The sequence below is a fragment of the Bombus bifarius genome, unplaced genomic scaffold, assembly GCF_011952205.1.
Source record: "Bombus bifarius isolate JDL3187 unplaced genomic scaffold, Bbif_JDL3187 scf7180000008232, whole genome shotgun sequence".
NCBI classification, from domain to species: Eukaryota; Metazoa; Arthropoda; class Insecta; order Hymenoptera; family Apidae; genus Bombus; species Bombus bifarius.
The window spans coordinates 431819-457449 of record NW_022884527.1 but is presented as its reverse complement, the minus strand read 5'-3'; the positions used below and the strand labels follow the sequence as shown (position 1 = coordinate 457449).

Here is a 25631-nt window from a genome sequence, read left to right as displayed (position 1 = left end):
TCGAATCGTTTTACTTTTGGGCGTCGAGTAGAAGCAATGTAAATAACGCGAGAGTCTCGCTCAAAGGTATCGTCCTAATTTCGCAGACGTCTTCTTTGGGAAATTTTATCGTCACGAGTAACAAGAAAACAATAATGGCATGTGAAGTACAACGCTTTTTCCTCTTACCTTGGGAATGCCTTCGATAATTTGCGGATTCGTCATTTTCCTTTCAACGTAATCGTCGGTTTATCTGCTTCGACTAAACAGATTAGCAAGACGAAAATGAATCTAATGAACGTTATGTTAAATCGATCCTGAAAGGTTAGTTTTGTAAGAGATGTATCGATTTATCGATTGCTTCAGAGAACAGCGTCCTCTATTTCCCACGGACATATCTCAATTAAACGAAGAATCGATGAATAGACGGAGCTTGTGTAAATTTGAGTTCAAACATGTCATAACATTCGCGTGGCATGTACGTAGTCTTGAAAGCTACTGAAACACATATAGAAAAAAAAGAATCGGCTGTACCCTTTTGGGAGAAACACAACGGGCGGTTACACGCGACCGTAGCACAGTCGGATAGTCGGTGTCCCGTCGAGGATGGCCGAAGAGTGCCGAATTGAACCGAACGAGCACGAGGCAACAGGCGGCTCGTTTTAAACCCGTGGCCCGTGGCCTACGGGGAGTTTTCAAAGCAGTGGGCTGGCAGTAAGCCGTCGGCTTTCACAGCGTGTGTTTCGCTGGTGCGTTGTATACCGGTCGCTGAACGTAGGTTATGTTACGATCGTTCTTCTAGAATTCGATATTCAACGTTTTTCCTCTTCTAGGATACAGCACGCGATACGATTTACGATTTGTTACGATTTCTGAGTGCAGTCTCGTGATAGGTGTTGTTGATGTAACATCGAGACGCTTAACGTAACGTTGTAGAATCTTGCAATGCTTTACGAGAAACATTCGCGAGTATATACGCGTTGGTTGAAATTATCGGTAATCGTGCGAGGTTGAAAGATATTAGCTGTATAATCGGCGTGGGACTTTGTCGAAAATAGAGCTGGTGTAAAAAGGAATGGTTTTCACGGAAAGTGACTGAATGGTTGAACGATTTATCGGTTAAGAAGAAAAAGAGCGCGCGGCGAAAGCCATTTGAAACCACCCAGTAAACACGCAATCTTCTCGAGTAGACGAAAGTTTATGTTTGACGACAAATATCAAACGAATCGGTTAAGATCGCCGGCGTGTGCTTAGTGACGGGAGTCCTTGTATTTATCTTTGGACGTTAACGGTGCTGAAGTGAGAGATATCGGTTTTCTTTTGGAGAAAAGTCTGCTGTGGACCGTTGGGACGTAATTTTCACCCTGGAAACTCGGTCATGGCGGTTCTCGGATTCGAAAATCACGGAATCTGAAACGTTTCCCGGCTTCCTGGTAAATTGGTTTTTCGTCGAGATCTGAAGATGACGACACCGGTCGAGCGGGGACTGCTTGTCTTGTCGCTCCTCACTGCGATCTGTCAAGGCAACGAACTTAAGGACTACTGTTCCAAGCACAAATTCGACAATTTACCACCCGGTGGCCTCAGGTTTACGAAGGAGGTCGTGACAACAGAGTACGCGAACATCGGAGCGTTCAAAGCGCTTCACTGTTGTCTACGAGGATACAGGAGTATCGAATGGTGAGCGTCACTTTATTTTCCTAATGTTAAGATTAAGAAGATGGTGTTAAAATAATGTTAATGAAATTTGAAAATTGTGAAAAGAAAGAACACCGCGTATGTAGATTTGTCAGAGGGAGTGTAACCGATGAAAACACGAGCCGCGCGTGGAATCTCGAGCGAAGGTTAAACGATGTGTCTAGTCAAATTGATTTGAATCGTAATTAACGCATAGGTTACTCGGCCTATTTTCATTTTCAAGCTTAACGTATCTTCGCGTCGATGAGATACGAGAAACACAGAAATCGTAGTCCCGCCGACGGAAGAAATGTAACGGAATATCTCATGATTTTACTTGGATGTCCTGGCTGCTCTGAGTCACGCTCTCAGGATTTGAATGACATTCGCGTAGGCTGATGCAATTTCTTACCACTTTTTTTTTTTATCAAACTCGACGAATACCTGGAAGTGTGTCCACTGTTCGCTCTCACTGATTTACTACATTTACGGAATACATATATGCATATTCTTTTTTTTTTTTGTTTAAACCATCATCAGAGCATTACGTTAAACCGGTTATTAGTCTGTCATAGAATACGCTCGATTTAAAACAAACATCGTCTTTGACAAAGCACACATCGGCTGAACAGAGAAACACGAAGAGGACTTGGTAAATGGTTTCCGAATAAACATTGGGAAGTTGAAGAGACGCGTACTCTGTCCTCTAAAATGGCGTATGGTTTGTCAAAAGCGTAACAGGTTTCCAGTGGAAAGGATATTCGCATTGGAGATAATCGTAAAAAGGAGAGCGAAGAAGCGATCGGTTATTGGAATTGTTGGGGACGCGGTGTGGTGCGGCATTGTGCGGCGCGGTACGGTGTGGCGACGAGGCAAGCGAGTCACGTCACGTCACCCGGTAATAACGTTTCTGCGAAGCGCTTGTTTATTCCACGATAAATCTAGAAACACGGTACGAAGTACGAGATGAAAATCGCTGTAGGGGGTCGCAGTTTGAGACGCGTTCGGCTGTCCCCTTCGTAACCGCAAGGCGAGCTAACAAAGACACGGTTCCGAGAAGAGACCTTCGAGGGGTCGACCGGCCGATTTGCCGAATCCCTTCCGCACCGGGAACTTTATTATTCCTGGGACAAAGTGGGATTTTAGCTTGGCTATTGTGCGCTGCGCGCGCGTTCTCCGTATACTCCTCCAGGTGTCAAACGGTATAGTTGTTGCACGCATTCACTGGCCTCTGCTGCTCTCGAGAAGGAGAGGTTGTCGCGTCTGGTTCTCGAAAAGTCCGAGGGTTAACGGACGTGTGGCCATGCTCCCGCTCCCGCTCTCTGTCCACACCTGTTACGTCTCTATCGAGCGTGTCCATCTAAAGCATGCCGCTTCCCGACGATGAACACGCACGAAATTATGCGGATGTTCGTTCGCAGGTCGCCCAACTTTCTCTCTCTTTCTCCGATCCTTCCATCGATTCTGTCTAATCGATTCCAACGGGCCGTCGTCCTGTCTACTGTCTATCCTGGTCGATATCGTTTTTACGGATAATTCTCACGCGCATAACTTGAAGTACGTAGCCCTTCGATTTTTTACATTTCATTTCGTATGCTGCGGTGATTCTTGTCTGCGGTAGTTAAACGTCGGAAAATCTGATTACCAGTCGTTTCGCGTTCTCCGAAATACCGATTCTTAGATCGACGTGTTCGATGTGTATCTGCTGAACGTTTCTGTAACTATGTACCTGTGCTGCTTTGCCTACCAGGCTCTCCGCCATCTTGAATGCACGAGTATGCAAGCGAGCTTCGCGACGGACAAAAAATCGTGGGTACGAATCGAAAATGACGCACGACAGCACCGGTGCTTTCATTTGTATCGTAATTTCGGTGAAAATATTAGAAACCACTGCATCGTCGTTATCTCTCGATTCTTCTTTACGGTTCGCATACTTGCAAACGAGCATTTCTTTCGGGCGTGTTTGCAGAGTGCAAGGACGACAAAATCGGCGTACGAGACGGCCATTTTGAAAAAAACAACTGCTCGTAGCCATAATCGGCGGGAAGGAAAGAGAAAAAGGAAAAAAGATAGCCAAGATTCCACTCCTTTTCCTGGGCCCTGACGTTTTTTCCGCTTTTTGCTTTTCCCCGTAAGCGATTTTCTCCCTTTCTTCTTCCGGCGCGTATCGCGTCGATGACGATTCCGAGAAAGAGGAACACGAGGGTCTGAATAGAACAAGGGGCGAAATCGTCGATGCGTAAATGTCCGACCGATGCTTTTTATTAGCGGTCGAATTCATCCGCGGAACAAAGGATATGCGGAAGGCATAAATTAAACACCTCTCCTCCTAGTTCAGTCGCGATAGAGCTGCGCTTCATCGTTCTTTTACATCTTAAATTTCCGTTTGTCCCCGTTACAGAATTGCAGAGAATTCGAACGAAACAGCAACGATTTATGCATTTGTAGAATTTCATAGCAGTCATCTCCATTCTTCAAAAGTGAAACTCGTCTATCGATATGACGTTTCATCTTTCTGCCTCTCGGCTATTTACATATACGTTTGCACGAAATTATTTTCATCGTTCACGAGAAAGTGCCGGTATATTAGTATAAAATGTTGCATTGCAAACAATTTAGACTCGCGAGGATGCAGCGGCGTTATCAATGTTATGTTGTATAGAGCGTATAGGGCTCCGCGGCGTGTACACGCTCCACAGACGAACGTAAAGAACAAAGGATGAAATTCAAGCGAAATCGTTGATGCGCAAATGTTCTCGGTTGAATGTCCTCGATGCGCGTTTCACCGGTAGAAAGTGGCGTTGTAACTAGTGGCAACATCCGGCTACGTCTAACCGCGAAGGCGAACTCCTGAAACATGGCCGCGTTATATTTCATATTTTATCTCGATCTGATGAGCAATTCGCGAGGAAGATGGTACGACTGGCCATGCGATTCGCGCATCTCGCGTCCCGAACCAGTGGCGATCGTCGACAAAAAACTAGAAACTACGTGCAACGCGGCACGTCGTTCGAACCACTGACCGACACGGCGCGCGTGTCGCCACCTTAATGCGCCACGTTTCTCGTCAAACGAAGCCAATTTTATGCATATATGTATCCGTCGAGTGGTCGGCGAGCCGTGCGGAGGACTACCATCAGAGATGGTTTATTTAAATTTATGCTTGAAATATTCGGCGAATCGAAGCAGTGCGCGAAAAAGTCGGCTTAACGGACATTGCGGACGACCCTTGCGCGCTGATCCAGGCAAATTCGATTTTTCCACGCACGGTCTCGACGCGCTACAACGAAATTTCAGCAACGGTAATTGCCGGTTGGTGGCGTTGGCGAATTTTCGAGTATCGCCGAGCGACGGGTAACGACAGCGGTAACGTGTACCGCTGCGAGCGGAGACGAGCAACGTAACGAAAAGTCATCCGCTCTATGGTCGTAAGCGTGTTTTTTTACCGGTGGTCGTTTCGTTCCGTTCGAACGGCACGCATACAGTTACCATGTATCCGAATAATGACGATAGCGTGCGGAACGCGAACGAGGACCGGTCGCGAGTGGCACCGGGGATACGCTTCCGATGTAACGGAAGTCGGTAATCGTTTTGCGGAAAGTCGTTTCCCAATTGTCAGAGACGTCTCCTTTTCGTGTGTTTTTCATCGTCACGCGATAGTTTGCGTGCATTTATGTTTCAGCCGAGGCGCGTTTCCTTTCGACTGTTGTAGCTATTCTTCGTATAGTAACGTTTCGAGAGTGTGTAATCGTAACCATGGACAGGGTGTTGCCCTGTCTTTCATGCGTTAGCGTTGATGCTTTCCTCCTCGTCGTTATTTGCGAATCCGAATCGAAGCTCGTAGCTAGAATTTTTCCAAGATTCGTAAGAGAAGGTGGCAAAGTGATGGTTGAGAGGTTGAAACGTGAAAAGGAAGGGCGACGAGAGGGAAGGATAGAAAAGAAATCGCAATTGCACGGACGTCGCATCCTGGGGAAAGTTGGAGGGCACGTATACGCGTCTGCGTTGGCTCGGAGGGCCTCGGGACTCGGATAATGACAAGCCAGAGAAACAGAACTGTAATTTCACATCGGCAAAGGGACGCACCATTCTTGCTGGCTTCTCTCGACTCTGCTCCTTCACGGAATTCGTTAAGACGATTTTCGAAGAGCGAGTATGTAATTCCTAGTATGGGACTGGTCGAAGCATAGCACCAAATTGACGACTGGCCAGTCTCTGCTGATTACGGTTCTCGAGCAACATTGAATACAAACACGAATAGCTCGATGATTTTTTTGCTTGGTCCGGGCTCCAGTCGACGACCACGGGACCAACGGACTCGTCCTTTCTTCCGTTCCGTTGCGTTCATCGCAACCGGCGAACGCTGTCGACTGTACACACAGCAGTTACTTACCTATACCGTTCGTTGGAAAGAATTGGAGAAAGAGACGGCAATTGTTCGCGTTTGACAAATTCGCGGAGGAAATTGTTCGTCGACGTGGAAACGGCGCGTCGAGTATTTCCTCGGATTTTCGACGACGCTGGAAGCGAAGCCTAAATTTCACGGTAGCAGAACGCGGAAAAAGTTTTTCGATCTAGAAACCGTAGCTTCGTCTATCCGCTTCGTTTCCCGTGGCGGTTTTTCTCAAAGTTTGAAAACGCGAGTCGAGTGGAGAGCGCAGAACGGAGGAGCGAAGCGGCAGGCGACGAGAGGAGACGAATCGAGACGAGGGCGAATTTCCTCTTCTCTTCTCTTCTCTTCTCTCCTCTTCTCCCGTCTCGGTTTCGTGTAATACGATCCGAGTGCATCGTGGCACGTGAACGCCGTGGCAATGCGATTGAATTTAAGGAAAGGCAAAAGATGCAGCAGTGCCAGTGTATGGTTCTGGGTGCCGAGAAAGGGGATCTTTCGAGCGGTGGCCGCGGTCTCCAGGCGTTATCGATGCAAATGCAACGGGTTGCATTTCGCAGTGGAAGGTATACGCTGCAAGGCCGTCTCTATCTTCAGCAACGTTACCGAGAGAAAAAGTTTTCCTCTGTTCGAGAACCCGTTTCCTTTTCGCTCGTTCGCTCGAGGTCACGAGAACGTTTTCCGTCGAATTCGATCGCGCGAAACTCTGCAGTCGGTCGAACAATAGGAAATCGTTGCGAAACATCGCCAGATCTTATCGCGGTACTTTTTAGTGGGAAAGCAGCGCGGACCGCTTCTTGCGAAACGCTCGTTGCGGTTTCCTGAAAAATTTGTATCATTGCGAAAAGCATAGGCACGGCCGCGCGAGTCATCGAGTCGTAGCGTCACGTTGCGCCAATTTTAGTGGGTAGGTACGCGCGATTACGCGATTCGCATAGTCGGCATCGAACGGAGGCCTCGGAACGGAAGATTTCGTGGAATTATTTCTCTTCACCTTGGCGCACATCCGTCGCAATTTACGGCCGCATTGCGTCTCCGTTACGGGGAAAAGAACGTCAAAAGTTACTGCGCGGCTTCTCGGAAAGCGTAGACAAGAGCCCCCGTAGCCTCGAATTTCATTCTCGGTCAGCTTGCTCGTTCGACCATTCGAGAATCGCGTTACACCGCGCGAGACCGATTAAACGAAGCGGCTCGCTTTAACACGCTTCTCGATTAACGGGACACGAAGGTGTCCTACTATGTGTCGTTATTATGCCTTTGCGTGTACGTAGAAATACCAGACCGGGAAAGTTTATACCGGAAGCTGCCGTGGTTTTATTTGCTGTACAAATACGAGACGGTTGTTTGGAGAACGCGTTACACGCGCCACGGTTTTTTCCAACGGCTTTTCAAATTTTCGATAAATCGCGTGGCTGGCTGGCAACGACGAACGAGCATCGATAACGCGTCCCAACATTCCTCTACAACATTTCGTAACCCGAGGCTCATTGTATTTTTATCTTCGCGTCCAACTGTCTCTCCTCTCGCTTAGATGCCGAGATACCTACTATATTTACCGGTTGCGTGACCCGCGCTGACTCGTTACGTTGCACAAATTTCTATCCAATAACATCATTTCCAAGCTACAGTATAATCGTCGGTTTTTCCAACCGCGCGTCGCATCGTTGGTGCACCTGCGCTAATCATTCTTGCGAATCAGCGATTCTTTTTTTCTTCTCTTTGCTTTTTGCCAGCCGGCGTTTATCCTTGCAAGTAAAAGGCTAATTTCTTGCCTCCTTTCCTTGCTTTAATTTACCACCCGATGAGTAGAAATTAGCGTTCGACTATCGAGAGTTTGATGTTCCCCGAGTCTTAGGAAAGCTTGGACGATCAAGTTCGAAAGTGGCACAACGATAAACAGAAGCGAGTCAGCCGAACCGTCGTCGTTTTGCTCGGAGTTCGAGAAGAACGCGTTCTCGTTTAGACGGAAAATTTGGAAATTCAACGACAACGGAGAAACCGTGAGAAAGTGTCCTATGGTGCGGGCATCGCGTATAATAATACTCGACACAGAGGTACGAATACGCGGTGGTAGGCTAAACGTGTATAGTAGACGAGAGCCTAGTCGCGCTCAAAGGAGCTGCAAGAACGTGTAGGAGAACGGGAAGGTAAAAACGCGAAAGAGAAGCGCTTTCGTCATTCGCCGAGGTCGTACCTTTCCCGCGACTCGCTTCTACCGATCGACACTGCCGATTTCTCGTCGTTTGCCATTCTTTCTTGGAAGAAACTCGCGAAATCCAAGCTGCAGATCGATCGTGCATCGCGAAACGCCACGTTGTAAAATAAATCCGTCAAGGCTACGGTTGGTCGCCAGTTTCCTCGGTTCTATGGCTTGTTGTTGCTTCCGATCGGTCATCGGTGTTTCTCATCCCGAGATGTAATCGCGAACACGTTGAAGCGAGATAGGATTTGCGACTGAAAGGTGAACGCGAACGTTCATCCGTGAGGTTGCAAAAAAAGACGAAAGAGAATGGTTTGAAAAAAGCAAACGAGAGATGGTTTTGTCGAAAGTAAATGGTTCGGGGTATTTGGTTAGGGCCTCGATATGGAAAGCGTCCCGACGTAACGACGGATATCCATCGCCGCAAATATTTGAGGGAATCTCGTTTATTTTTCTACCGATACTTCCCTGTTTGCGTTCGCGAGAATCACGAGTCACGAGTTTGGATTCACCGTTACTCGAAGCAAAACACTCGGCGGATGCGTCACGCTTTGCTAATTACCTGCCGACCACGAACGAGAACACCTGGAACGAACAATTTTCAGGAAAAATCCTATCCGCGCGGCACCGTTAAAAAGCAACGGAACAAACAATCCTATGTTTTCCTTGCTAATTTCGTCATTGTTCCGACGAATAGCAGACGCCGCCCACCCGTTGCGATTTTACCGAAAAGTTGTTCGGCGTTTTTTTTCTCTCCTTTTTTATCCGAAATTTTTCAGCGTTGTAAACCCTTTCTCCGTTAGTCTCATCGATCGGAAAATTCGTTAAGGCGATATAAATCCGGCCTCGATGAAATCACTCGCATTCCGCCGACAGAAAATTGCGTTTGGATTGCGTTTAATGACTGTTGGCTGAATACGTCCGAGTTTTTCAAAATCGGATATCACGCCGTATCATTCCATTGATCAAAATATCGTCACCTAGAAACGGTCGTCGTAGCGTGACAGAACACGCGGCTTTTGAAAAATCACGTTCGGTCGTTGACAAAGCGGCTTTGCCAAATAGATTTCGAGAATCGCTGTTAATAAGTAGACCGGTGATGGATCGCTCCTAAACCACATCGCTTAATTCGAAGCTACACGGTGTCTATATTTACATATCGACTGAAAATGTATATTTGCCGATGAAACGATGGCGTGGTGACGCTGGCAGGGAAATGCGACCGGCTGCGGATGCAATTTGCATCTGGAATGTTTTCGCGGGGATCAATGGACGAGAGAGAGAGAGAAGAAGCCGATAATACACCTCTTCCTCGGGAGCTGCGTCTACCCGATCTTATGGATTTGAGCTCGTGACAATCGCGCGCTCGCGGACCATTTTGCCTTCGATACGACGTCGTTCCGGTATCGTCTCGACGGGCGTAAAGTGTCCGGTTGTCGAATACGACTGGGAATGACAAAACGACAAAAGGAAACGAGAGAAGCAAGGGAAAGGGAAAGGGAGAGAAGCGCGTGTGCGAGATGCCTTGCATGTTCCATGAATGTTACCGTTTACACGGGAATACATCTGTAGACAGGAACGCAGGTGCAACTTGCAGGAGGGAGACATGTGGAGTCGCTGGTCGAACCACTTTCTTCCTTATACACGCGATAAATTTCCATCTCGCTCGGGCCCTCGATGTCTGGCTGCCTCTTCCTCCCCCTTTTTTCTATTCCTTTGCCCGGGTCTCTCGCTCTCTTCTTTGCCGGTACCGTGTTTCCTAACGCAACTTCTTCGCTGCCCGGTTTCTCCTCGTATTCCACCGTCCAGTTGCTTTCTCTTGCCGACCGACGAAAATTGCGGTGAGGTTTCGCTCGCGAAGGAAGAATTGCTATGGCGATCATTTTGCACGGCCGACCTTTTCGAAGAGTATCGCCTTAGAAGTTTACTCATTATTTACTCATTCCGCATACGGAAGAGAATTCACATTATGGTAGAAATAATCAGTGTGCAAATGCGTAAAGAAAGTTCATTAACAACAAGAATAGGTATAAAGAAAAGGATAAGAAAAACAGAAGATCGAAAGAAGTAAAACTGTTCTTGTTGAGGTTGACTGATAGAAGAACGAGTGGATGAATTTGTAATAGAAAAATATATAGAAATAAATAAAGGTATAAGTATATGCCGATCCAGATCCTCGCTCTTGCAGTGTTACAATACAATAGAAGAAGCTATGATAGCGAGCAGGTTCATATATTTATAGCAAAGGACATTACCAAAAAGTCAAGCTTGTAGCTGTAGCTGAAGGATGCAAGAAACAGCAGTAGAAATCTACTTATATCTCTTTTGTTTCTAGACCCTGTAATCCAAAATATAATTTATATTCAAGGGCACGATAATATGATCTCTCCTTATTTCCCATTTTTTTGTTTCGCTAAATTCTATTCTCTTCGTAACAGCGGTCTCCAGGCTACGGATATACAAAAGTATGATGTGAGATACAAAAAGATGTAGAGTTTCTCTTGAAGTAATTATTTCAACGGTTCTGTTCAAGTATTACAAGATTTTGTAAATTTCCCATCCGAATGTTTCGACGATGCCGGGAAAAAATCCCAAAGCGTTATGTGAGACATCTGAAATCTGGTTAACTGTATCCGAGCTAGAGGAACTTGAATTATTTACGTAGAAGAAATATAGCTACATAATCCGGTAGACAACATGGAACCGGTTGATTGCGACGCGTCGACCGAGCTATACACACATATACATACATACAGCGAAGCTATGCGCATTACGCATAGCTGTTAGTGCGAAATCTATAAATAGTTGGAGCGCATAGCGATCAGCGCGAACTGACGTTAGTTATTCACGTCTTCTGCTTGTCGAGTGCCAGACGCGATCGATTTTTCCCTCCCGAGTTCATTCGTTTCTTTTTCATGATTGTGAAAGTAAACATCGCTGGCCGAGATTCCGCTCCGGTCCTGGCAGCCGATTCGCGTTAGGCTGCTTTCACACGGAGATACGCGTTTCGTAGTACACGTGTCGCCAGCTGCGTACCGTGTGAATATCGTTGTTCGTTTTCACGTTTCGCCTTCATAGGGAAAATGTGTTGCCAAGATACAGGAAATATCGATATCGACGCTGTGTCTCGCGAGACTCGTCCTGCGAACGCTTTCATCGATGCATATGTATTTTCAATATCTTGGTGTGAGGGCTGCCTTAGTTTCATTTTAGTCGCGCAATTGATGCGTCGTCCGCGAATAGTCCAGACAGATGATATCAGTTTTGGTAAAGGGAAATCAAAGTTGGAGGTAATGGAGGATGGAAACGCGACGAGCGCGGGGAGAGAGAGAGAGAATGGTCGGTCCGTTTGCGTGAGTCATCCTTCGTTTCACTCTGTCCATTGTTTCCACGATGCGATTCCTCGAACTCGTTTATGTAAATTTTCTTCGTTCCAAGAGGCGGAGTTGGCGTGGTAGATTGTTACTCTAATTAGCATCGAGTTTCGATATTGGGAGGGTGGGGTCGACAGTTTGTCGAGTTTTTCCAACTCCCGTTTAAATTGCGCCGATGCGATCACAAAAGCGTGTGGCGGTCGTATTCGCCGGAATTCAGCGAAAGTTACTTTTTGACCTTTTTCGAGTAATCGATGACGCGAGAGTAACGGTGTAATTCGATCCGTAGAAGACAAAGAATCGAGCTCGACGTTTTCCACACCTCCAGTTTGCCATTTCGTTCGGTAAGAGAAAACAAGTTCCTTTGTGACCGCGCCAACCATTTCCTACGTTCTGCTTACTCTACCGCTTGGCCAAATTTCATACCGAAGTGACCGCCGCGTACTAATTCGCGTTCCCGTTAATTCAACTTCCTTTTTAACTAAGGCGTTTCTCGGCAATTGAACGACGTCCCTCGGTAAAACAATGTTTCCTTGCTCGATGGACGCTTTTGGACCGTCGCGATCGACGACCGTTTAGGAAATGAAAGTTACCTTGGTTGAGACGATGCGAGGGGAGGATAACGAGAGCAGACGTATTTCGTTGAAGCGGATGCGTGGAAGGGGTCAGCCGATCGAACGAAACTGCTAAATTCCATCGCCCGTGTAACCGGCGTCCGAGGTCCATGGTTAATCGGTACTTTGAATTTGAACGGGTGCGCGCAGATGGGATCGAGAAAAAGGGAAGGCAAGCCGGAATTTGGAAATTCCAGGCAGTCTGGAGTTTGGAATCTTGTTCGGGTTCAAACAGGAGAGAGCACGGTCCGGATCTAATCAGAGTTCGGAACAGTTACGGATGCAGGGTAGCTCGTGCAAATCGTCCGTAGCACGTAAATAGTTGGGATCTGCGGAGAGCTTCGCATTCTTCCGGTTTTCCGGCCGGAACACCGTTGCTCCTCGTTCTCGTATATCGGAACCACCTTTCGACCAAACGTGGTTCAAAAGTTGCAAATTCCCAGGTCCCATTTTCCTATTGCTTCGTCGATGCGAATGGAGCGAAGACGACGATCGTCGAACGTCGATCGAGGTTCTCCCTCCGCTGCTTCTTGTCTCTTTGGTTAAATTCCACGTCGGTAATCGGATTTGTTTATTTGATTGATCCGGTGGCAAAGGGTTGCTGTGCATCGAATTCGGGCAAGACAGTTTGCCTATGGCGTTATTGTTGCTAACGTTGCAACGTGCATAACGTTGTTACGAAAACCTATCTAGCATTTCGCTGGAGCATGCACGTTTTACCGGAGTCAAGAGACCTTATTCGCGTTCCGAGTTTACGTTCAGAAGCGAAACTCGGTCAGAAGAGTTTCCCTGTTCGCGGAACGTGGCGTGCTTTCGATATTCTGTTTCCAGAAAGTACACCTTTCGTGGAATCATTAAGTGAAAAAGTTGGAAAGTACCTCGCCAGAATTTTCTCGCTGACTTTCCAGATATACCAGGGATGCTTTTAAAAAATAAAATCGGCCAAGCGAGCCGATTTCCGAGCGTCGAACGTCGAGAACCGGAAATGTGGAAGAAAACGACACGAGGTGAATTAGGCAGCTATCTCGGGGAAAGCTCAGCTAATTAGACGGAAGTCTGTCGAGATTTATGGCGGTCGTTCATGTCCAAAAACGGTGTTACGTAGATGTAGCGTAAAAGCAACCGTGGTTGCTGTATATGGAAAGGGTATCCTTGCCGATGCGATTGCACGCGCCCCGATTATGTATTGGGTTGGCAACTAAGTGATCGCGGATTTTGTGATCACCACCTAATGACAAACTCCGCAATCACTTAGTTGCCAACCAAATAGCTCGTTTTCGATGAAAGCGCTCTACGTTCGTCGGGTTAAAGCGGGTGAAAAGCAGCGATTCAAAGGGTCATTAGCTGCGGAGAGTTTGCCGGTTCTTGGAGAACTCGCGGGAAACCTGCTGAAACATCGAGATATAGTCGCGACCGAACGAAACAATAAAACGATCTCGGCGACGCTTCACGTGGAGTCCGGTTGTAGTCTCGCGTGACAAGCTACGAACTCTGAGGTAAATGGCCTTTCGGCTGCCTTCCGAGGAGCAGGAAAGTCTTTATCGCGATGTTTGAAAGCAGTTGCGAGAAAATGTGGCTTCCGCGCCGAACGATCCCTCGTTCCAGCGATTTATTAACGCGCCGCCGCCGTCTACTAGAAAACCCATCGTCCTCGAAATTCGAACAGCAAGCAGAGGACTACTCATGCTGCAGTGATTTCGAGTCGCGTGTTTTACTCGCGTTTACGTTGCCCGCCGCAATCTTCGAACGGATGTAGTCGAACTTCTGTCTCGCAACTCTTAACCCGGACGCAAACAATTCGATATCCTAAACGGTTGCCCGTGTCAGTTTGCTGGTCGGTACTTGCAGAATCCATTTCACTCTCGGTCCGTAGCAAATGGATATCGGTCGATGGTCTATGATTGAAATTCCAAGGTACGACTGGTTTAGGTACGGTACGAGTTTGGTTCTGCGATAGCAGACGTATATCCACGCGGTGGGATGATCGTACAACTTGCTTTCCGGAAACTTGAGACCATCGAGCAATTTCACGAGTTTCACGGTGCCTTTTGCGGCCTTGGCGGCAATTTGTATATTACATGCGTATAGACGCGTATACGTCGATGAAAGAGATACTTTCGAAATTATGGCTGATTAGATTATTCGATCGGAATTCGATCGGAATATATTCGATGGTGTGACGGATAAGCGAGTGCCGTGGTGTTGCGTCTTTCGTGACTGGATCGCGTGTATCAACGACAATAAAAGATCTCGCCATGCCTATGTAATATAAATATATCGTTAACCTAGATTGATAGAGGACGAGGGTCACGAGCGTCAGCCTTTTTACACCGAATAGTTGAGCGTGGAAAAGGCTGACACGAATGCGAATTGGGTCTCCGCTGTTACGATTACGCACAGACCGACGCTGACGAATCATCTATCGCGCGAATGGAATGCCGTACGCTCGAGTAAACAAAGTGAACGACGATCTTGGCAGAGTGTCTTTTCGAGCGGCCGCGTATGAAACTCGCGGGAGTCACCGTCTCGAAATGTCAGATTGTTAGGGGGGAAGGTATAAAACTGCCACGGTGAATGAACGCGAGTAAACGATTCGTGGAAACTCGAGTAGCACGCGATCACGGGCTCTACACGTAGTTCGACTATCCAAAGGTTGATTACGCGTGCACTTGCGCGTGCCTTGCTGCTTCTTCAAGTTCGCTACTCGAGAAGAGAAATCCGTCAAGTCGGTGAAATTCTTGGCGATTCGATAACTCGTAACGAGCGATTCAACGCACGCGCCAATTTATCGTGTAAAAATGGAATTTTATATCGTTATCGTGCGATAGACGCGAATATTTACGAACAAAAGATAAACGTCGATCGTTGGAAGGCGTGTACAGTCGAATGAACAAAAGAACGTGGCTATTGGAAACAGAGATCGGCTGGAAGACGAGAAGCGGAGGTGGAACGACGTTCATTTTCATGCGCCGAAACGCTCGTCGGGCGATTCTGCGTTGTGCGCGGACAAAGGAGATCGCGATTATGCACTCGTCACGTACTCTCTCCTCCGTACTTGTCTCGGAATGATAAATTCGCCAGCCATTGTCCCGTACCAGGAATCGCATCTTTTTCCGCGAACCCCTCAAAGGCACCGAATCAAGGTGTTGGTTGATCGAAATGATTAATAGTCCTTTAGGCGACCGAACATTTCACGGAAAGAAGCGAGATTTCCAACGTCTTTCTCCCTCTCTTCGATCGAACGCGGAACACTGGCCTATTTCCGACTTGGGCCATCGTCTCCAAAAACCAACCGTTATACCCAGTAGTCGACAGTTGAGATACGGAAAAGAAACGCGGCGACGTTACATACACACTTACTTCCAATCAGTTACCGATAAGTTACCAAACTAAATATAGTAAATGTGGGTGTATGTGTGATTCCTTGGGAAAACCGAGGCGAGAAGAGTCAAGCTGTACAAATGTGACGACACGTGAACAATAAAAATTTCTTTTCAAGCTATCGTACCCTGGTTGGGACTCGTCTTGAGTACTGTTCCGTTATCTGGCTGCCGCACTACTGTTACCTCGCTAACAATTTCGAACGTATACAACATAGTTACTTACGCCTAAGTGCTCGTGTTTCAGGCTGTTACGTGTCTCCTGTTGAACTTAGCGCATATCCTGTTTGTACAATTTTCTCAGCCAAGAATAGTACGTCGTGATTGCTGCATGAGTAAGAAGCCGTGTCTAATAGAGGGCCAAGATATCGGAAAATTGAAACGTGACATGATTTCAGGACTATTCGCATCTCCTGTTCAACGCGAATATTCTCATATCTTAACCTTTTGCGAACGAACGAGCGTCGCTGTGGACAAGAGATATTGGCATATCGAGGAAATATACACGTTGAACGTTTGCGTTATTCATTGTCGAGGCTTGTATTATTTTCATCAATATTTAGTTCATCATCATTGTCGCTATTACTAGAAATATTGAACGTCTGAACCGATTCATTGTTGAACGGAGTTCGTTTCCACTGTCCGAACCACTGTCGTCGTCTTCTATCTTGTTGGGTTCAAAATAATGTTCGTTATCACTGCTATCACTATCGAACATGTTGTTTCTGAAACTTTTAGCCATCGTGTATAAGGTATTATAAAAAATATATAAAATATATAAAAAACTTTCTGATTCATCTGGTAATGCCATTGAAAGATTGAAATTCGTTCTGACTCGACCATTCGTTCTCGCTCGACTCGCGAGTTTACGTTAAACGCAAGATAAGATTTCTAAAGGTCTATAATTTTCATGACATAATACTCTTTAGTTTACTATACCCATGCGTAAATCTGCATAAGATTATCGCCCAGAAAAATAGACATACGCCAGTCACTTCAAAATAACTGTCCGAAGCTACGAACAGATTCTCAGATATCTAGACATATGTACATGTACAGGTTCTCCTCAGGATAAATAAAATGACACACATATGAGTCTTTTGGTTCTGTGCCAAACGTATATGTGAGTTCCTCGGCCAAATTCATGGCTTACACAGAACGCATATATGCGGCGGTAGTCCGCAAAGGGTTAACACTTTAACTGCCACGCCGAAATCACATGTTTCGTTCATGGGAATATTTTTATTATTCAAAGCATAAAATGGCAAAATAATAATAAATCGATGATGTAAGACAACATTCTTCCCCGACGGACCGTTTATCTTATTGGTGGCTATCGCGTGACCACCGTGGCGCCTTGGTAACAGTTGATAGCGACAGATTATAACGAGGCTTCGTTTATTCCAACAAACCATTCGTATTCGTTATTTCGTCGTAAGCAAAACGTCCAGAATATATTGTTGAAACGTGTAGAAGATATTAAGTAAATAGTATTTGCTCATTCTATATATAATAGTAAGGTGGAGAGACAAGCGTGACATTTTTATGATTTCGACGAAACATTCGGTTGAAATGATAGAGGTACAAAAAAAATAATGTTTGTGATAAACCAATGGTAGTGGTAGATTACAACAGAGGGAAATGTGCTGTAGATTTATCAGTTCAAACGATAGCATATTCTATACCATATAGAAGAACTCTCAACTGGTATATAAAATTAGCTTTAGAGTTATTGTTAAATACATCAATTTCAAACGCGATGATAGTCTATAAACAAGCAACAAAAACAAAAATCAATGTATCAGATTTTAGAATGGTGCTCGCAACGCACCTTACACAGTGCCATTCACCACAGCTGTCAAATATACTTATTCGACAAAGATTGCGACGCGAAATGGAGAAGAAAGAAGGGCAAGCGTACCAGGCATGAAAATTTTGCAGAGAGTGCTATAAAAAAATGTTAAACAGTTAGGAGCAAAAATTGCTAAGAATCGGACCAAAAAGGTGACCACCTATTGTCCAGATTGTGTCGATGAACCACGTTTATGTTTAAAGTGTTTTAACACAGTGCACCGTTAGCTGCAAGATTTGTCCTTATTTTTTTTATTGATGTCCTAATAAAAATGTTTAATTGTTCAAATTTTTGTTTCAAAGTATCTTCTATTTATCGGTTATATTCAAAATGCCCTAACTGTCAATTTTCGTTCAATTTGTATAATTGTAAGTTCAAGCGCTCCGGTCATCAGTGACCATCGTGGTGTCACAGGAGAAAACCATGGCCAGTCGTATATGACCAACGTGGCGGTCAAAGTGTTAAGCTGTGTAAGCCTTACGACGTTTGAACTTTGACGTTTGTTTATTCGGCCAGTCGCAGAGAGACGCGATCTCGAGGAAGCGCGTCAACGGGAGTCGTAAATTCTCGTTACGATTTGACAATCGACGCCACGAACAGATCGATCCCCTATTTCGATTAGGATAATAGAGATGATTTTAATAAGTAGAATGCTTGATTAACAGTTCAAAGATAGTATATATTTCCAACAACTTTATAGAAAAGATAGTTACGCTACGTAAGGGATGAGTTAAGTAGGTGATTGATTGAAGGGTGGAAACCCGTTCGAGAGATGTTGACTGTTCTAAAGTCGATGAACAAGTCAAGATATGTTGACTGATCTGTAGTCGTAGATCCAGTGAAGTCCGGTGACGATGCTGTTGCAAAAGAAAACTCTTGCTCGGTGAAGATTGCCCCACCACTGGTCGCTTGTGGGTGGAATCCCGGGAAACATGGGAAAACCCACGTTTTCACAATTTTTCCTGATTTTTACCTTGACTCGAGGATGTTTTATGCCACTTAACGGCCCTAACGGTAAATCAAAAAACATCCTTTTATGACAGCTCCTTAGGATTACTGCGCTCCAATTAATTGTGTTGACGTGGCCGCCTCGACCGACGAATAGATTCGGCGCTACGCAAGGATTCACCCGACGAAACAACGTTCGCTGTAATCTTTGCGCTCAAAGCATTGCTCTCTTACTCGTGCAGGAATCACGTCACGATCTTTGTGAGCAAAAAAATTGTATAAACAGGATATTCACTAAGGTCAATCTTTTTCGCGAGGATATTGATCTCCTTCGTATTCCCGATACCTTCGAACGTTTCTTACCTTTCGTTCTGCCGAGGTAACCAACTTCGTATTGTAATAACCACTGCGTATCATGGCGTAAATAATGAAATATAAACGAATGAAAGTTAATCCACCGCCATTCCTTAATAGGTTTCGCGCACCACCGATATCGTTACTTCGAGTAGCACTTAAAACGGTGTTAAAAAGGAGGTCGATGTACGGGTTATCGAAATCGTAAAAAGGTTCAAAGGACCGTTCGAGATTCGCGCGACTCTAATCGCAATCGAAATCCCTTAACGAAGTTGTTGGAAGTGGCTGGGTAAACGAGACTCCGCTCTGCTTTTCAACGATTTCTCTTTCGCGAATGGTAGAGATTCGCAACGCGTTTCTCGTAGCATCGAGACCCGGCAAAATTGGAACGCGCAAGGTCGTTTGGAAACACGTAAACGTGGCAAAGTTACGGAAGGCAGCCGAGATTCTGCTAATTGTTGCCGTAAGATTCCAAGATAGCGCGAAAGACGCTGTAAATCTAGTTGGAAATCCCGTTTGAGATCATCGAACGTGACGAGATTCCTTCGCGTTAATTGAAAACGTTTTCTCGAATTTTCGCGAAAGTTACGCAACAGATCGGTTTGTAAGCGTTGGAACAGGATTGCTGAAACTCATCGAAGAGACCGCGTACGAATTTGGCGTGAATCCTCGCCCGTTTCCAGGCGTTCCCGGTGATTCCAGCCAACAGAGAACGCGTTTAAGAACGTGGCTCACGATTACCACGAGCTATGTACTTAATTAAGTTGCAGCTGATTACTATCTAGCGGAAGTAAACTGTGACAAGCGACAGTTAGGTGGACGTGTCTGTACGTGTTATTAGCACCTGTTGTCTGCACTACGGTTGTCCTACTACGGTATCGCATTAGGCGACCTGACTGAGCTCTCTCGCGATATTAATACCGCCGCAAACACAAAGCGACGCGACGTTCCTGCGAACGTTACACGCAGAGTTTAGGCAATATACGGTATCAGCGTTTCGATCGATGCGTTCCATCGATCGATCCTTTGGACTCGAGGACAACGAAATTGACCCTTTCGCTTCGGGCGGCTTCTCCACCGCGGCAAAACAGTGCACGGTGCGCGAGAAAGGTCGTCAGCGGCCGCGTTTACGGCTCACTGCTAACCGAGCTGCTCTGACGGTGCTTTTCGAAGAAACAAACTTTCCTCAAAACAGAGTATTTATAAGTTCTTAACACACTCACTTTCAATTACAATTCGGAAACAAATAAAATGTTCTGTAATGACAGAATATAATAATATGATATGGTATAATATAATTGTATGATACTAATAGCTTTTAATAATGGTATTGCGTGTGGTATTTTTCGAAACATGGTGTTACACATAGGCCAACGTCGCAAATCTGGCACTGGTATCGCGATTCGCTCCACAGTTCCCATCACAGACAACACACTTCGGTTTTTTAATCATTTTTTGCCTGCGATAATGACGTTTCGGGTCAACAAATTCTTCATTGTGGAAAGAGGACAACATATACATTGCCCTCTTGTCACACCATTTCATTGTTAATGAGGTGGTACGTCGTGATAGGTGCGGAAAGAATACTCAGACGTTTAACGAACAATAGTTTATTGAGAAAAAATTTAATAGACAGAATCAACAAATAATAATTAACAGAAACGATTAACAATAACGATTAACAACTAACAATTGAGACCGAGAGTTCAATCGATGCGTTGCTACGCAATGGCACTGAGGACTTTTCTATTTCACGGCACAAGACGGACTGTCCTTTTGTTCCCAAATTGAACGAATTCTTTCCTTCGTTGCCAATCGATATCCCCCACTAGCGTGCATTCATTAGATGTGCCGTCGCGGCTGGCACGTGTATGCTCTTCCGAGGATTCGGCGGAAGGAGCGTGAAGATATCGATGGCACATTGGACACGTCGGTGTTGCGCTTTGACGGCGTAGCGCTTTGTATCCGGAGCCGTTGGAAGGTTCCGTGGCCCGTGCCGCCACATTAATAAAAGGCTTGAGGATGTATTAGGTCGTCCGAAAAGTTTCTTTCGTTTTATAAGCAAATAATAGATACACAACATTTTTCGTTTTATATGATTTTATCGAATTACGGGTGATCCTTTTTGTTTTATCAAAATAAAGATCACAACGTTCGATAGATTAGGTTTCATGTTTGTATAAAGATGTGTCATTGTAAAAGATGTGTCTAGAAAAGAAAGACACTTTTCGGACAACCTAATACAATACTCGTCATATGTACAGTACGCGTCATCTTACGCAGAGCGACTATAGTCGCCCGTAGTACGTCAGTAGCATTTTACGAAGAGCGCCTGCAGTCGCCCGTAGTAAGCGAAATTAAGGCGTCGTTGGGCCGATCGACTACCGATTTGGTCGATGCGTTCGGCAGAATCGACCCTCTAGCTACGGCCGCACGAACCAGCCGTGAACTGCACTGCCGCCAATGCGCTTTGTATGTAAACTACGGTGTTGAAGAATTTAATTCTGCTAGTTCGCTATCGGAATAGAATAGGAATGTTTGAACGAGTTGTAAATGAAAACGTTGTCAACTTTCGAAGCAAGCAAACGAGTGAATCACTATATATAGACTGTAGTCGCGATCATAATTATGATCTCATACTTCGTAAATTGTGTATGTTCGGGCTTGAAGAGAGGGGAAAGATTGCCGACATTCTTTTTTAATTTCTTCTTTAAGATTCTACTTTTAAGATTTATAGGTCTTAACGCATGTTCGCGGTCTTTGCGTAATGCTATGGTTTGCCGGCTTGATTTCCTTGCCAGCGATATCGGAAACAGCGACTCGATTACCAGGCTGTGTACATATCCTGACGCAATATCGGATCGAATATTATAGGTCTAATGCCCGTTGATAAATGATAATAATAATAATAATGAATAATAATGACGTTTCGTCCAGAAAATGATTTAGCGCGAAGTCACTACGACGGTGCTCGGTAGCTAAAGGCTGAACGATTCGACGCGAACATAAATGTATTCGTCATAGTTTGACAAGCCCGTGTGTCTAGCTTCCAAGGGTTCTTTTTTCACAAACTATCGTCGAAAGTAGTGGCAAGGTCAAGAAAAGAGAGAAGGCGAGTAAAGAGATAAGACTAGCGAAATCCGAGCGGAAGAACAAGCAAAAGCGTATTCATTGCGGCGCGCCAGTTTCGCTCGATCTGTTCGAAAAACTGGCGAAATTGGCCAGAATCGGGAACGAAATGGCAGCAGCGGGCCAAGAGAGGAGGAAGAAGCGACGTTCCTATCTTACGTCTCTCTGTCTCCCTCTCTTTGCTTTTTTCTTTATTCGTTTGATTCAGAGGTGGTCGTCGAGCTCTCTTCATCCGAACGCCAGCAAACCTCGAAAGGTAATTCGTGCTCGGAGATCGGAGCCACTTATTTCGTCTGTTCTTTCCCTTTTTCGAGGGGGAGTCCGCTTCCTCGACGCGTACGAATCTCGAGCTTGAAGCTGGCCTCGGCTGGATCCTGGCGGCAGCCGCAGAAAAACACGGTGCGCCGAGTAAACCGAGAACACGAGGTGCATCCAGCGTGGAAAACACGCGGCGACCAGCTCTTTTGACAAATCTTCGCGTCTTCTCTTTCCTTCCTCTTCGTCCCAAGTAATTTCAAATATAATTGTCTCGCTCTTCTCCTTTCGTCTCGTATCATGAATGTTACGTACGCTGTGTCCTCGATAAGCCGCTTGAAGTCTGAGAGCTTCGAAACACCCGAAATCTGCCCGCTGTTTCCAGTTTGCCGTATCTCTCAAGATTCTCCAAGAATTTTCGACGAGCTTCGGCTTTGCAACGATACGCAAAATTGTGGAACGGGGCGCGCGTTCGATAGCTTCTCTCGAGTTTAGCGGCTTTGCCGGAAGGATATAAAATAACGGCCAGTTAACGAGAAAATAGCAGCGGAGTTTGCACGAGATTTCCCGGAACTTTTCGCCAAATAATCGTCCATCCCGGGAACGTTGCGTAAAGTGTACCACATTCTCTTCATCGCAGCGACGTGAATAAACGACACGCAATTGGCCTGTTGCGCCGATTGCGAAACGCGTACGAACGGCGTCGTTTCCAAGAACGCATCGCCTCGATGGTCTGCCAGAGCCGGAGATCTAGATTCCAGGTTTAGGCTCGCTCTCTCGCTCAATTTCTTTCGTATACAAGAACGAGAAACAGCAGGGCTACGCAGTGGGCATATGTACGCTCACATGTGTCAAGTACGCGTGCTCTCACGCAGAGAGCAGCAATGAGAATAGTATCGCAGTCGCTTATTATCCTTCGTCCGTCTTCTCCCCTCCCTTTTCCATTCTCTTTCTTCTTGTCCCTTCGCCCGGCCCACCGCCCTTCCTCTTTAATCTCTGCTCGTCGTTCCTCTTGTCTGACTCTCTCTTTCCCTGATTCTCCCCGTCCTCTGCAGTTCCACTTGCTTTGTTTTTCGACGATCGCTCCGATGCGTTCCTGTTTCGCTCTGCGCTGCATTTGCCGTATACCCGAAAGGTAGCCCGGCATCGGCGCGTTTCGAGAGTCAGGTAAAACGCAGTCGAAGAATGTCTCGAACGCCCGAAGCCTGAAGCAGGCAGCGCTGCCAAGACCAACCGAGAAGAGAAAAAGGAGAAACGCCGCAGGCCCGAAAGGGCCGCCTGCCTTCCATCCCCTTTCCTCGCTCTTCTCTCTTCCATTCCATTTCGATTTCTTTCGCCGCGTCTCAGGATCACCATCGTGAGAACCTTCTCGAGAGAAACTTTCGACGAACGCTGCCGCAGCGCACCTCGTTGCCATCCATCTCCAAATTTCCTCGAACACGTAATTTCTTGTTTGCGCGTAGCCTCGATCGACGTTTGCGTTTGCTGTTCCTCTGTCTTGGGAAAAGCGATGACAACGAGACGACGACGACGCGTCGAATCGTTTACATCGATCAACCCGGCGAAGGAGATTGCCGGACGATCGAAAAACGTGGAACGATATCGCCCCGATCGGTGGAATCTTTACGATACGAACGTCCAATAAAGGAGCTCGTAAAAATATGGAAAGGCCGAAAATATCGAGGCCGTAATGCAAGAGCCGCCGCCGCCGCCGCCAATAGCTTTCGTGGAACGAGCCTCGGTACTCGCTTGGTTTCATCGAGTAGTTCTGTTCCCGGGATAAACATTCCAGGCATATTCGTAACCGAAAATATATTCGTCCGGATGACGATCGAATTTTCATCGCGTTCGAATCACGAACCTCCGACGTGCTCGGAAAGCTAATAATCGCGTGGCCGCGGAGCGGAGGATGTTTCATTAGCGAAATAAAATCGCACGCTGCGAAATAATCCAATTTCCGTCACGGAAAGCAAGTTTCGTGCCGTAAACATCGTTACCGGAGGAGCCTTAAACGCGATCCTGGGGTCTGTGCCTCTTCTCCCGTAAGTCGTTTACATCGAGGGTAAACTTTTACGCGAAGGCCGGTGACCCGACCGGCTCTAACCCGGTTATACGTTCGCCAGTCGCTTTTATCGGCCAATCTCGAGCCACGTCGTCGGGAAAAAAATATCGCGACCGCCGATATTCGTTCGAACTCTTTGACCATGTCCTCGGTAAAAACGACAAAGACCAACGTCGCAGCTTCAGTTGGTTCCAGAATGAAACGCTCGTTACAGGCTGATCACGTAGTTTTCTTTTTCGAGGTTCGGTAACACGATAGTCGTCGGCGTGTCGCGTTACTCAATTTTTTTACAATGTTTCTTTAGAGATTACGGAAAGATAAATCTTACGAACTGTCGTCAATGCAACGTAATGTCTTGCAGAAATAATATCTCTGAGGACACAATTGTGTGCGAAATGTTGTAAGATTTGTGGGATAGTCTACGCGTTAAACACAAGGGATCGAAGGTAAGGAAGAGGATACCGACCCGACGACAAATCGGCTATCTGGTAATAGATACCCAGGTATTAACAGACCTGGGATATCGGTCTGTTGACCATCGTTGCTTAGCGAACATTAGCCTCGCCTTTTTTAAGGACTCGGACTCGAACAGCGATAAGCTTTCGGGAGGTCTACTTGTACGTGTCTCAGTATAATTCTTTCTTGACTTCTACGTGACGCGTAGCTATCTGTGAAAACAATCGGCAATCGTTAATAAGCGGCCGATGCTCCATGATATTATCGAGAAAGAGAGAGAGAGAGAGTGGAGACGTCATTTCACGAATAGTAAAGATGGAATGAAAACCTCGAGTAAGGGTCTACAGCAAAATTTGAAAAAAATGGTTAAGTCGTACTGTTCCGTACGTATGAAACACCTAACACGTTCGTGTTATCGTCGTATCGTCACTATCGTCGATAGGTCGATACGTCGTCATCCGACGATATATTTGCAATCCGTGTGTAGTAAAAACAATTAACGAGGAGTGTAAAACTATATTTACTTTTCATTCGATTATGACCAAAATGTTCTGTGGCTCTTTAACATCAAAACTACCGATAGTTAACACGAAGCTATTTCTATCAAAACCAGTCAAAATGACTGGTCTTTAAAAAATACGCAATAATAGAATATTTTTATATTTGTCGATTTATTACTTTCTTACAGAAGGAATTCCATGCTATGTAGTACATTTTTGGAATTGTTAATACATCTGGGACCATGATCCCTAAACGAGGGTTGGCGTATTTATAAAATTGTAGAACAAGTGATTTTGACTGGTGTGGTATTTCCTGATAATTGATATCATCATATCGAATGATACGCAGTAAAAATTTGAAAAACGCATGGGAAGTTGTACAAAACAAGGAAACTGGTTAAGATGAACAGATTGCAGAACCCTTTTACACTTTGGCAAGCACTGGTATTGGTATAAGTAGG

At 45.8% G+C, this 25631-nt stretch overlaps 1 protein-coding gene across 1 annotated transcript in view; it reads left to right on the top strand.

Moving 5' to 3' along the window:
* The first annotated feature begins 665 nt into the window (after positions 1 to 665).
* The window catches only part of LOC117211345 (single Ig IL-1-related receptor-like), a 133319-nt gene continuing 108353 nt past the window's right edge, over positions 666 to 25631 (top strand). The window contains exon 1 of the mRNA XM_033455107.1: positions 666 to 1659. Coding sequence (XP_033310998.1) covers positions 1442 to 1659 — 218 coding nt within the window. The 5' untranslated portion in view covers positions 666 to 1441. The remainder of the gene's footprint in view (positions 1660 to 25631) is intronic.